At 41.2% G+C, this 14,200-nt stretch overlaps 1 protein-coding gene across 3 annotated transcripts in view; it reads right to left on the bottom strand.

Annotated features, from left to right (window-relative positions):
• zgc:158766 (uncharacterized protein LOC100009641 homolog) overlaps positions 1–14,200 on the bottom strand; it is a 97,612-nt gene that overhangs the window by 79,919 nt on the left and 3,493 nt on the right. For all 3 annotated transcript variants that reach the window (XM_034174966.1, XM_034174967.1, XM_034174968.1), the window contains exons 2-3: positions 4,140–4,337; positions 1,193–2,465 (exon numbers count right to left, since the gene is read on the bottom strand). In XM_034174966.1, the coding sequence (XP_034030857.1) occupies positions 1,193–2,465; positions 4,140–4,337 (1,471 nt within the window). The remainder of the gene's footprint in view (positions 1–1,192; positions 2,466–4,139; positions 4,338–14,200) is intronic.

The following is a 14,200-nucleotide window of genomic DNA, read 5'->3' as shown; positions in this document are numbered from 1 at the left end:
GGTGCAAGCATCATGATATGGACATGTTTCTCCTACTATGGTGTTGGGCCTATATATATTGCATACCAGGTATCATGGATCAGTTTGGATATGTCAAAATACTTGAAGAGGTCATGTTGCCTTATGCTGAAGAGTACATGCTCTTGAAATGGGTGTTTCAATAAGACAATGACCCCAAGCACACTAGTAAACGGGCAAAATCTTGGTTCCAAACCAAACAAATTAATGCCTCGCAGATGTGAAGAAATCATGAAAAACTGTGGTTATACAACTAAATACTAGTTTAGTGATTCACAGGATTGCTAAAAAAGCAGTTTGAACATAATAGTTTTGAGTTTGTAGCGTCAACAGCAGATGCTACTATTATTGTGAACACCCCCTTTTCTACTTTTTTTTTTACTAATAGCCCAATTTCATAGCCTTAAGAGTGTGCATATCATGAATGCTTGGTCTTGTAGGATTTGTGAGAATCTACTGAATCTACTGGTACCTTGTTTTCCATGTAACAATAAGAAATATACTCAAAACCTGGATAAATCTTTTTAGTCACATAGCACTACTATTATTCTGAACACTACTGAAGTTTGAAGTGAATGAAATATGAAGTGTCCAGTCAGGTAGCCTCAGAATGTCCCATTTTTTAAAATGTAACCTTTATTTAACCAGTTCAGTCCCACTGAGATCGACACCTCTTTTGCAAGGGAGACCTGGACAGTTATAAAGTTTCCAACTCACCTAACCTGCATGTCTTTAAATGTGGGAGGGAAACGGAGCACCTGAAGGAAACCCATGCAAACACAGGGAATACATCCACATAGAAAGGCCACAGGTGGGAATCAATCCCATGACCTTTTTGTTGTGTTTTAAACTCAAATTTTCCAAGGCTTCGCACCATCACCACCCACCACCCTATAATCCCCGCTTGGTTGCTCCGCTCCCTCACCACAGCAATCACCCTCATACTACAGTTGTACGTTTTTCAAGAAAAAAAAAGAACCCTGATGTTTATTAGCTTTTCTTTTCATTGTTAGAGTCTACTTCCAATTCAGTTGCACAGTAGTGTTTTATCTCAGGTCTAAAGCAGGTGATGAAACATTTGTGGAGGAAGTTACTGCATGAAGTACAAACAGGATGATGTGCTGAACAGATGCTGCTGCTTAATGTGATTATGTTGAGTCACAGGTGCATGTACCTGACTCCTCTTTGCTGCCTCTTCTTTCACATGCAGAAAACCCAGCATCCAGATCCAGCTTGGCAAAACGAAGGGTGTATCCATTCATCAGCTTTTTGGGTGAAATGCTACCTGGACCTCCAGAAGAGGATCGCTCCCGGTGGCCCTTAACTTGGGCCGCCTTGCTAGTCCTCTCCAGTGACTTGGAACGCCGTTCTGCTCGTCTTTCAGCACTCCGTAATCCCCTCTGTAAATAGAGTAAAGGTGTGCTGGGTCTGGAGTCATCACCACTGAGCCACCCTCTGCCACCCAACCTCCGAGATATGTGCTCTCTTGGCGAGGTCCGGGTGTCAGGACTGCTACCGGGTGTCACGGGTCCCTCTTTGCACTTTAGGACTCCACTGTGCTCAGGGGTTTCTTCCAGGATGGATTCAGAGCTAGACCCAAGGTTCATGGGGTTTTGTAGGGCCTCCATGTACGATTTCCTGAAAAGTCTCCGACTCTCAAGTGCTACAGAGTCCCTCGGTACCCGGCGGCGGGGCCCTGGGTTGCTGAGGTCTGTGGTAAAAGAGAGCATCTTTGAGCCTGACCCTCCCTCTCCTCCAGCACAGTCCTCACCTTCTTCTCTAAGTCCACGTTCTTCAGTTGTTTTTTCAATTTTTGCAGTTGGCACAGCAGAATCTGCTGCACAAACGCTGTGGGTCGTAGTTAGATGGATACCTGTGTCCTGTGGAGACATGACAGTGCTGCTGTCAGTGTTTGGTGAAGTGGGTTCAGAGAATATGGAGTCAGCTCCCTGAGAGTGCAGGGACTCTCTGGAACTGCGGTGGCTGTCCAGTGTCCCCGTGGATCCGCTGGTGCTGCAGGTGCTCAGATGGCCACGGAATCCGCCTCGGCTGCACCGCGCCTGCATGATGGCGTCTGCCGTGCTGGTGACAAACAGCGGGTTGACCACGTTCTTCCACGGTGTCCTGTACACAGCTGTACCGGTGGTAAGCAGACAGTTCTGAAGTGGGTGCAGGTTTCGGTCAAGTGTTACATTCTGCAGGAACTCAGGCGTGAAGACGCTGCCATACATGCTCTCTGCGATGGGGATTTCTGCAATGGCCTGTCCACTGGCGGATAAGCATTTTATCACAAGTTTGGCAGTCTTGCGACCTAAAGGGACTATCTGGAGGTAGAAATCTCCCTGTCTTAGTCGCACTTTGTGCAGAGGGGCCAGCTGCAGGACGACCTTCTCAAGGATGCAGACAGGCCACCCCTCATGGTAGAAAAGCAAACCTCGGAACCGAACCTGAAAGACAGACAAGACAAGAGCGTTATTTTACATCATAGCTCAGCTGTGGCTTGAATTACATCACATCAACTAACGTCTGCAACACTGTTTTCCAACATGTGGAGTAGCCAGACATTTTCATGTAATCCAGTAGATGAAATTCCTGCCTCGTCACGCCTACTCAAACAGCAACCACAACACAAATCTTCACTGTGACACAACATGAAAAAAGGCTCAAACAGCAAAGACACAGAGCTCAAGGCTTTGCTTTCTTTTCTATCTGTTATGAATGTGAAAGCAAAGAACAAGGATGTGATCTCCCACTGAAGCCTCTCATATTAAGCCTCTCATATTGCGTGCAATACAAAGACTCCTATGCACAGCGGGCTGTTCTCAGGGGCTAGGCTTATGTGAAACTATTGCTCTATGGCTACTGTCAGACTGTAATCACTGCAGAGATGAATGCAAAGGACTAAAGTTTCAGTGCCCTAACCCACAGCAATCAAAGCTGTTGAGAGGGAATATTGAGTTTCGCTTTGAACCCAAGAGTCTGTTGCAGCCTATCAAGGAGACTGGTTTCCTTGTTTCCCTTTTCAAAGAGGGATGGCCAGTTTTCTGCTTTTCCAACAATAATCAGCTTTTATGACTAACAGAAATGCCCTTCGATTCGAATGCATAATGCAAATGATAAGAAAATAAATGCAGTGACCATATTATATTAGCCAGAGAATGACCTGTTTGAAAAAAACCTGTAAATACTGGCCAAGGGTACAATACTCTGCTCAAGCAAGTTGAAGAAAAGAAAAAACTTATATCAAAATGCATGTAAGCTCAAAGCCAGTGGTATAATTTAAATACCACCTTTATAGTATTTTATTGCAGATATTTATTAATAGAAGCAACAGGATGGTTGTCGTTGGTGGTGTCCCACAGCACCCTATACTCAAGGTTCTTGAAATGGAGCAATATCTCAACCCGGTGGACATTTACCATTAATGCCAGTACAACAGAATTTCACCAAAAGCTAGTCTGTAATAATGTGGATTGTTTTGTTGTTACATCTCATACTGGATCACGTGTTTGTGTCAAGTGTAATTACTGTATGATGTCATTTTGAATGCTAACAGCATTAGCATTTTTAGCAGATATCGGTAGTTGAAGTTAATCCACAATTACTGAGGAAATAAGTGGGTCATAATTTTTCATGCCCAGACCAAGCAAGAACTACTGCTTAGACACCCAAAATATGACTTAATAAATACCCAAACCGAGGTTAGCCTGTTATCTTAGCAGCTATTGGTAGCTTGATGACATAAATTCCAGTTAATTGCGATTACAGAGGGTCATAATTTTTAATGCCCACACCAAAGAAAAACCATTATGAGAACCATCACCCCCTATATATATATATATATATATATATATATATATATATATATATATATATATATATATATATATATCAGAATCAGAATCAGAACTGAATCTCTTCTCTGAAAATGCGGCTATTCCTTATTGATATGTTTAAACTGTGATTGTCTTAAGCAAGCAAGAAACAGAAGACGTTTGATTTGAGTATCTCCAGTGGTCATGCAAAAACAAACAAACCAAATCTGAAACTTGAGGGTAATTTTGAAGCAACCATTCCTCAAATGTTTGATTTTAATCCCAGGTACCGTGACGAGGACTCACACAACTTTCTTGCTGGATGATCTGCAGGATCCTCTTGGCAGGAAGCAAAAAGTCAATGAAGCAGTGGAGGCCGTCTCCTCTATACTGCCTCTCCACTACACTGAAGAGCTGCCATAGGACGGTGATGGCGGTGGCACTGAAGGGGCGGTAGACAGCAGACAACGTACTCTGGATACAGCTGTCCAAAGACTCAGTGTCCTAAATGGAAGAACAATGACAACAGCAACAACAAAAAACCCCCCATGAGATTAGGACACTTTTATAATTTTGGTCAATCATGATGACAAGAGTACATGAACTTACACAAATATTTTACTCACAATACAGTAACACGAACAAAAGCCATTAAAAGCATGAACATCTCAAAATACAGATCGGTACAAGCATATTGGTGACTCTCCACTTATTATTTCATGTAGAATGACTGACATACATAGAGTAACCATAGAGATGTCAGCTCATTTTCAGGACAAGCTGTGTTGACAGTCCATTCATTATTTCTACATTCTAGATCCTGGACTATACTTGCTTAAAGTGGAAGAGGACTGAGTCATTGTACCACCCCACCTTTTGTAAATAATTCCATACAATCAGAGGAACATCACCAGAAATAAGTATGTACGTACAATACACCAGGAAAGGACCTTTCCCTAAATGGAGTGAACAAATCCCAAAACCCCACCTTGTGGAAAATTTTCAAATGAGTCAAGTGATATTTCACCAGAGATAAAGTGCAAAATTCTAAAAAATGTGCCCAGCATAACCTAGAAATAATGTTGGATATAGTTAGTTAGCTCCAGTTAGGCGAAACAATGTGGCCAGCATAACCAAGCTTGTCAACTGGAGCATTACCAGTACACTTTAAAGGAAAATACAGCCTATATATCAACAGATATTTTTATAATGTCTAAAAGTTATACTGTAAATAAAAAGATATACCATCAATCAGTCAGAGTAGCTAATCTCTTTAATTTACTTCTACTTGACATAATTATGAAATTTCAACCAAATTTTATGAGTCATCATTATTCAAACTCAGGTTTGTGAGTTGGCTCAATGTCATCTTAAGTGAACCGTGTGTTTGAATCACATTAACCAGATCTGTCAGCAGCACGTTTATTCAGGTTTTATTTAAGAAAAGGGGTATAATCATAAAGGGTTAAGTATATTAAGTATAATAAAGGGTTAATAAAGGGTTAGAACAATCTTGATAATTTTTACAATATACATATAAAACTGAATGTATTTACGTATATAGTATGAAATTACACCATAAGTGGCCCCAGACACTTCACAAAGGTAAGGTCTAAGCTTAAATGGTATGGCTTATATTGCAGCCCAGTCTCACTCTTTTTTATTTTGTGCTCCCATCACCAAATGAGTCACATTTTCATGACGTGGTTTTTTTTTTATTTTACTATTTCTAACCCTACCCCTTGCCATAACCCTAACCATAACCCTCACAGACACCCTCGTCACCCCACATTTTGTGGTATCATCACGAAAATGTGGAGCTTTTCATGACGGCATCACAAACCAGTAGATTAATTTTCTTTTTGTGATGTCATCATGAAATGCTGTGAGACTGAGCTGTATATTGGTATGTCACACGGGCTTGACATGAAGCATAATCAACCAGTATTTTATTTGGTTCAATCCAGTTTGGGAATGATGATTTTAAGGTGAAACTAAACACTGGAAACATTAAAATATCAATTACGCTCAGAACAAATTGTTTGAAAAAAGAAAAATACAGTGCATCCAGAAAGTATTGATTCCCCTCAAAATTCTACTCACAACACCCCATAATGACAACAGGAAAAAGTAGGAGTGGCTTCCGTCTGGCCACCCTACCATATAGGCCTGATTGGTGGATTACTGCAGAGATGGATGTCCTTCTGGAAGGTTCTCCTCTCTCTACAGAGAAATACTGGAGCTCTGACAGAGTGACCATTATGTTCTTGGTCACCTCCCTGACTAACGCCCTTCTCAGAATCACAATCAGAGTCAAATGTATTGCCAAGTAAGCTCTTACATACAAGGAATTTGATCTGGTGTCATTGGTGCATAAACAACAATAAAAGAAATGGAGAAAAATACTTCTGTAAGAAGTTAAGGAGTCAAATAAATATATGGGCAAAGCTAAGTTTACTGTCAAATAGATATAGTGGGGGTGGGATGGGGCTGTGCAGGCCTGCAGATGAACAATACAGGGGTGATCAGCCTATATTCTGTGGGAGTGGGGGGGGCGGGGTAAATGGGAGTCTCTGGCATTATTTCTAAGTCTAGCTATGAACAGAAACAAACTGTTTTTGTGTCTTGAGGTTTTAGTCCTGATGGACCTCAGCCGTCTGCCAGAGGGGAGAGTGACAAAAAGTTTGTGTCCTGGGTGAGAGGGTCCTGAAGGGATGGCAGATTGCAGTCAATCACCTTCGCTGCGTTGATGATACGCTGCAGTCTGCTCCTGTCCTTAGCAGTGGCAGCAGCGCACCAGATGGTGATGGAAGAGGAGATGATGGACTCAATAATGGCAGTTTAGAACCGTCTAAACTGAGCGATGAGTTTAGGGCAGCCAGCTCTAGGAAGAGTCCTGGTGGATTCATACTTCTTCCATTTATGGATGATGGAGGCCACTGTGCTCACTGGGACCTTCAAAGCAGCAGAAAATTTTCTGTACCCTTCCCCAGACTTGTGGCTTGAGACAATCCTGTCTCTGAGGTTTATAGACCACTTCTTTTATCTTCAGCTGTGTGACCTTATATGTACACAGGTGTACGCTTTTCCAAATCATGTCTAAATGAACTAAATTTACCCAGGTGGACTTCAATTAAGCTTTAGAAACATCTCAAGGTTGATCAGTGGAAACATGATGCACCTAAGCTCAGTTTTGAGCTTCATGACAAAGGCTGTGAATACTTATATGTACATTTGATTTCTTATTTTATTGTTACAGTTTTTATTTTAAATACATTTGCAAAAATCTCAAAAAACATTTTTTTCGCATTGCCATTATGAGGTATTCTGTGTATAATTTTGAGGAAAAAAAATTAATTTAATCCATTTTGGAATAAAGCTGTAACATAACAACATATAGAAAAAGTGAAGTGTTGTGAATACTTTCCTGATGCACTGTATCTGGCACAAACACACACAAAATAGCAGGTTTACAGCAACTTCTTCCATACTTCCGAAATTCAAATAGCGCACAGCTAACATTTCAATAATCTGCTGGGCATACGTAAATGCAACTCAGTGAACAAAAACTGACATATATTTGTATTACTCCACATAATCTCAGTTTGAGCCCGACAGACAGGAAGGGAGAACCTGACAGGAAATGTCAGCCATCATGGTCTTTCCATCAGAGCAATGGGAAACACCTGAAGGGAGTGACGCCACTGTCGCTGGACACAAACACCAGAACTGGAAAAAGAAATTGGATGAGCCAGGCAGCTAGCACACTAACCTCTAACAACAATCATGTCATCACTGACCCTTACATGACCTCAGCCAGCACCCGTGTGTCCAGCAGAACAGACGACATGTCCTGCAGTGTTTTCACAGTGAGGTACAATGTGTCCATGATTACGATGAGACACTGGGAGAACGGCGGGCCTAAATGAATTTGACCTGGTCTGGTTGCTAGTCACAGTTCAGGCTACAAGCTTCCCCTCAGCAGAGAGCCAAGGCCAAACATCCCTCTGCTATCTGTCCTTCCCGAATGGAACAGAACAGTGGAACGAGACATCTGTGTCCAGCGATAACCACAAAGACAGATCTGCCAGGGAAAATCCCACACTGTCACAACTGTGTACCACGTTGAGGAATGTGGGAGTGGAACCTGCAGCTCCAATAAACTGATTCATTGCTTTCCCTCTTGAACATCTCTGCTACATTTACATGACAATGAAGGCACGATAGGCACCTAGAAATCAAGGCATTGTCAGAGCTGTGTCAGACAGGCCATGTTTCACCCATTGTAGGCTCTGTCTTGTTGATCTATCAGCTCTGCACCATCAATTAGAGGAGAGCAAGTACAGTTCAGCACATTTGTACACATGCCGCAACTCTACTACAAGGCGCTCATTGTGCACGCCACCTCTCTGTTCCATACAGTGTTGGTATCATGAAACAAAGCGCCCACCTCCATTAGCAGTCAGCAAGCTCTTAGTGAGACAAAAATGTCTCCGGGCATTAGTCACCGCTGCACCCGGCGGGAGAAGAATAACATGGTGTTTTATTGGAAGGAAGCTAACAATGGGAGGAAAGCCCTCACTCCGTCGTTGAAGACAGCGCAGCAACTTTTTCCTTCGGGTTCCCAAGGCAGAGAGAGCGGCAACAGCGAGGAAAGGACTGCTCTGAAGAACAACTATCTACGTGGAATGGAATTCTGTTTGTGCTCAAGAGCAGATAACTTGAGGTTCAGTCTCTTGCACAGAAGTAGTCTGGAATCAAAGACACAATAATGTAACAGATTTTAAAGGAATATCACATTCAAAACCACCCCTTCATGAGTGTATAAATTACTTGCAACAACAAAATCAAGTGTTTTCATAAACTTAGAATGAGGCCTTCATACCTATCATACACCCGCTCCTTGGAACGGTCTTCCTGCAACCGTGAGGCAGTCGGAGTCCGTGGACATTTTTAAGTCAAGGCTTAAAACTTATTTTTATTCTCTTTCTTATGAATAGTTTTTATTTTTTATCTGTTTTATTCTTTTACTTTTGTTTTTAATTATGTACTTGAATTTTTTTTAATTTATTTATTTTAATTTTTATGTTGAACTGTTGTGTGTGAGGCGCCTTGAGATGGTTTTTGCATTCAGACTGCAGTCTGAATGCAAATGTAGCTTGAATCCGGCTAGCTCGGGACCATGACGTCCAACTGCGTCTGGGCACTCTGTGTCTTCTCCAGTAAAGTGATCACAAACTTCATTTTCTGCAACACCATCACACAGAAACACATACACGCGCACGCACGCTCTTGTTCCGATGTCGGCTTCAGAAAACCGTCACAGCAGAACTGATGTCATCTGGAGCAAGAGACTGCAGGTTGATGATGTGAACTTAAAAACTTAACTTTTGTCAGGTTATAAATGAATTCCTTTCTGAAATATCACACAAATTCACGTTTACCTGTTTGAAGCAGTCGACTCTCTGCAATTAAATAATCCATCAAGTTGTCCGTTATTCCTCCTGGGTAAACATAATTTAATTTAATATTTAGCCAGATCAGTCCCATCGAGATTGAGATCTCTTTTGCAAAGGGAAACCTGGAAAATTATAAAGTTTCCAATTCACCTAACCTGCATGTCTTTAAATGTGGGAGGGAAATGGGGCACCTGAAGGAAACCCATGCAAATACGGGGACAACATCCACATAGAAAGATCACAGGTGGGAATCGAACCCATGACCTTTTTGTTACGTTTTTAAACTCAAATTTTCCAAGGCTTCGCACCATCACCACCCACCACCCATCACCCTAATCCTTGCTTGGTTGCTCCGCTCCCTCACCACAGCAATCCACGGAAACCCACACAAACATGGGGTGAACCTGCAAACTCCACACAGAAAGGCCACAGGTGGGAATCAATCCCGTGACTTTCTTGCTGTTAGGCAACAGTGGTAACCACTAATCCACTGTGCTGCCAAATTTGCACAAAATAAGAGCTAGAATAAATAAAAAATCCACATCTGCATGATTTGACATGACCTATTTATTGTAAGGTATTCATTTCCAGCTTATTTTGCATGCAAAATAGTACAGAACCAAAATTTTCCAGACTGGTGTAGGATGTGGCTTGAGCTGGATTGCAAACCCCAGTCTGAACATGGCCTAGTAGGATGAGCCAGATTTGAACAACCAGTCAGAATGCTATCTAGATAGAAAACAATCCGGATTGAATCTGGCTCAAGATGGATTACAAACCCCAGTGTAGACGGGGTTTTAGCGTCCCATGGAACAGGATTGGGAAACACTGGTACATATTAGTGATCATGAAAGAAAGCAAAGAAGCACGAATTCCTACCAGCAAAGAAACAAAAACGTGAAGGGAAACAACACAACTGAGGACGGAGGAATGCAGCTTCAACTAGAAGATATAGTAAGTATCAGGTGTGACACCAGAGCTAAGCTGCTCATCCGCTCTGATTAAAAGGAATGTGAGGTGGACAGTGGTTTATGTGTGGGTGCAGATCCTCAGTCTGCACAGGAGCAGATGGGGAAGTCCCACCTTGCTGGACGGCAAGTCTCCGTAAGAAGATGCCTCTATGATGAGGGACTGAGGTGCTAATTACTGCTTTCAAACTCCAGGTGGAACTCATGTCCGTGCCTTCTGCAAACCAGCTGTTCAAAAATTGAACACTGTAATGCGACAACGACATAACATTACATCTTCCTGGGAGTAAGAGGCTTAATTCTTTGTGATGGATGGAGAAATTCTGACTGCACAACCAGCAAATGTTGAAATGCAAGAAGAGATTAATAAGAAAATAAAAAGCCTGTTTATTTTTGTCCAAATACATAAAACACCAAAAGCCACCCTGCAAAACTGGAGCACTTTGTGAAGTCTTTAGTCGAAGAGAGAAAGAAGAGGACATTATAGACAAAGAAAGAGTGAGAGACAGAGAGAGTGAGCAAGAGGCGCTCACTGACACATTTAGTGGGTCACGGACACAAAAGGCGCTGCCTACCAGGCCTCCAGTGGAGCATGAAGCCACCAGAGGAGTGTAACAAGAGAGGCCTGGAGCCCTCAGCAAACCAACCTGCCTCAAAGGCAGCCAGCGCACAAAGGCCGCAGGATGCTCGGGCCTGCCCGCTGCCAGGTGCCAGGATGCCAACAAATGAGCTGAGTGACACCTCATCACTGATCCCACAGTCTGAGTCGGCTTTTGATCTGAACCAAAAGAAATCCTATCTCATGAGAGGACGGCTGAGGGTGCAGGCTGAGGATAATGAGGCATTTGGAAACAGAAACATGGAAATAAAGACTTTTCATTGCATGTTATTTATGCTGTAAAATGAACCACTGATCTGAATAGAACACTGGATATCTCATTGGCCCACACACTCCGTACAAACCCGCTGAAGCAAACTGGCGACCATCTTAACCCTCGCCAGTTATGCAGACCGCACATAGACGGCTTATAAGAACGTCAACTATTTCGACTAATAACCGAGCTGATTCGCTCATTTCTTTGTTCTCCAGTTAATGTAACCTTCATCCCTCATAATCTATGTCTGCCATGATTAGATATTTGATTTATTTCCTTTCTTTCTTTTAGTACTTTGACACATTCTCCCCTTCTATTCTCAATTACTCAGATATTACTGGGACAAATGCTCAATTATAAAAATGATGATTCTTTAATCAAAGTTTATACAAGTTTGTGTAATCATCAGCAAGCTTATACACACACACACACACACACACACACACACACACACATATATATATATGTGTGTGTGTGTGTGTGTGTGTGTGTGTGTGTGTGTGTGTGTGTGTGTGTGTGTGTGTGTGTGTGTGTGTGTGTGTATACATATATGAACAAAATTGAAGAAGAACAAAGGTGTATGCATAACAAAAGTCATGATGGATAATATAGCCATAATGGATTTTTTAATAGTTGCACTGAAAGAATAAAACACCACTTAATTAACTACAGGAGAGCTGGTTTTCCCTTGAAATAACAATATTTATTACACATGAGCTTCAGCCTAATATTACAACCTGAGCAACACGCAGCGGTGCGAAGCTCCCTCATGGTACAGGGAATCCTAAACATGAAGTGGCAATTTTCAAATCCACAGTAAAACAGGAAATGTTCAAATGTCGGACACTTCCTGGATTGACAGACGAGATGCCATGGAATCTCACGGGAACTCAGTGGCAAGCTCACACTCAAACAGGAAGTGCCAATTTATCAGTCACAGTGAAACAGGAAATGTAAAATGTTGGACACTTCCTGGCATGAGTGGAGCTAGAGTGGAGGCCGGGGTTTCACTGGACTCTCCTGAAATCTGATTGGACACATATGATTGACATGTCATGGCACCACACGTCTGGTTGAAAGAGCTGCATTTTCAAATCAGTGAGTTACATTGACTGCTAGGTTCCTCCCGTCCAGTAGTTGGTGCTGTGTACCACCAAAAGTTCTAATCCACTTTAGCAGAAGAAGAAAAATGTTTGCTCCAGATCTGAAATGAACATGTTGTTTGAACTATGGATTTCTAATCAAACCAAACTTATATTGATGAGTAAACGACCGTATTTTATGCCAGAAATGAGGTTCAAGTTGTTAAAAGCAGCATTTCTCCTTTAATTTGGGGGTCTTATATACACATGTTTAAGCTAACAGACAGCAGCTGGTTCATGCTCTGTTGGCTTATTAGTGCAGCAGATAACTGAAACAATCCTTCAAATGGTGATACAAGCATCAAATTCAGCAGAAATACATCTGGAGCAAAATTAATGGAGCAACTTTAACTTTTGTCCCCTGTACAAACTGAAACTGACCTTTCTCACCATTCTTGCTGCTTTTACCTCATAACTCCATAACATTCAGTCACAGATTGTCCAAAATATACCTTTTTGGAATCTTTATAATCAGCCAAATAATGTGGTGTAGTTTTCTATACAATTGGAGCATCTTTTAATTTTGACCCCTTTTTAATTCTTCAGTTGACCCCTACCTGGCTGCCTATTGAAAATTCAAGTGGCCAATTAGTTTTTTTCAAAAGAGTTCATGTCTATGGATTATTTGTGCAAATTTGATGCTTGTATCACCATTTGCAGTATTCCACTCTAAATATTCTCTTATCTGCTGCACTAAACATGAGATGTAAGATGCTGCTCCTCATTGTTTCTCAATTGCCCTCAAAAGTATTGGAACACTTGGTATTTCACACATTTTAATTTAATTCCATTTCAAATACATTTTTTTCTAAAAATATCTTCCTTAACTCAAACTGAAAGCAAATCTCTACAACTTGATATAAATGAATTAAAAATATAAAATCCAGCTTCCTGATGAAGTGGTGTAGAGGAGGATTTTCGTAAAAAGAAGACCTGACAGTTCAGCTACAATTAGACAGAAAGTACATTTGACATGAAAGCCTAGATTTAATGTTTTGGTGAAAGAAACTTTTGTATTTCTTCATAAATGATGTAAATAAAGTCCAAAAAAAATCCTGACTTGTCAAAAGAAAACTGGCAATAAAACTGAATACTATTTACAGGTTTCATCAAGTTTTAGAGATTTGCTTTCAGTTTGAGTTTGAGGAAGATAATTTTAGAAATTTTTATTCTTTTTTGGGGGGGATTTCTTGTATTTAAAATGGCATAAACAAATGAAAATGTGTGAAATTCCAAGTGTTCCAATACTTTTGGAGGGCACAGTATCCTAACCTTATGATGAGTGCAGAATGAGTGTGGTGTTATTACTGTTTTGTTTAAATTAAGAATGTTTAATTTTCACTGTTGATGCACTTTGTGTCAAATCATAGTATATCCTATTGATATGAAAATTCAGTAAGGTATATCTTCTATTATACATTCCAAATCTAAGGTGGAACTCTACTAGTGTTTACTAAGGTACACCTAAATATCATTAAAACAAGAAAGAGAGAGAGTAGAGCCACTTAGGTGCCTGGTCTTGAGAATCAGGGATGGTAGGTTGAAAAGCTTTTATATCCCGTTGGGAACTCTTCCTACCCACCTAAGCAGCTCAAGAATATGGACAGCATGTATATAAGTGACATTTACATGACAATATTATTGAAATAAGATAATTTGGCCAAATTGTACAGCCCTACTGTCAATTAGCTGAAAACTTTGAAAATTAATTTACGTCTACTTAAAAAAAATGCTTAAAGTGGCAGGGGGCTGTAATTGGGGGGTCAGCTGAAAAGCAAAAAAAGAAAAATGCTTAAAAAGTTGAGGAGTGTGGGGGGCAGAGCCCCTCCAGAACTTGAAAGGCAAAATAAGGAAAATGCTTAAAAAGGCGGGGAGTCTGGGGGGGCACCCAGAAGCTAAAAGGTTTTAGTCATGCTCGTGCTC

The sequence above is a fragment of the Thalassophryne amazonica genome, chromosome 7, assembly GCF_902500255.1.
Source record: "Thalassophryne amazonica chromosome 7, fThaAma1.1, whole genome shotgun sequence".
NCBI lineage: Eukaryota > Metazoa > Chordata > Actinopteri > Batrachoidiformes > Batrachoididae > Thalassophryne > Thalassophryne amazonica.
This window is presented reverse-complemented; position numbering and strand designations above follow the sequence as displayed.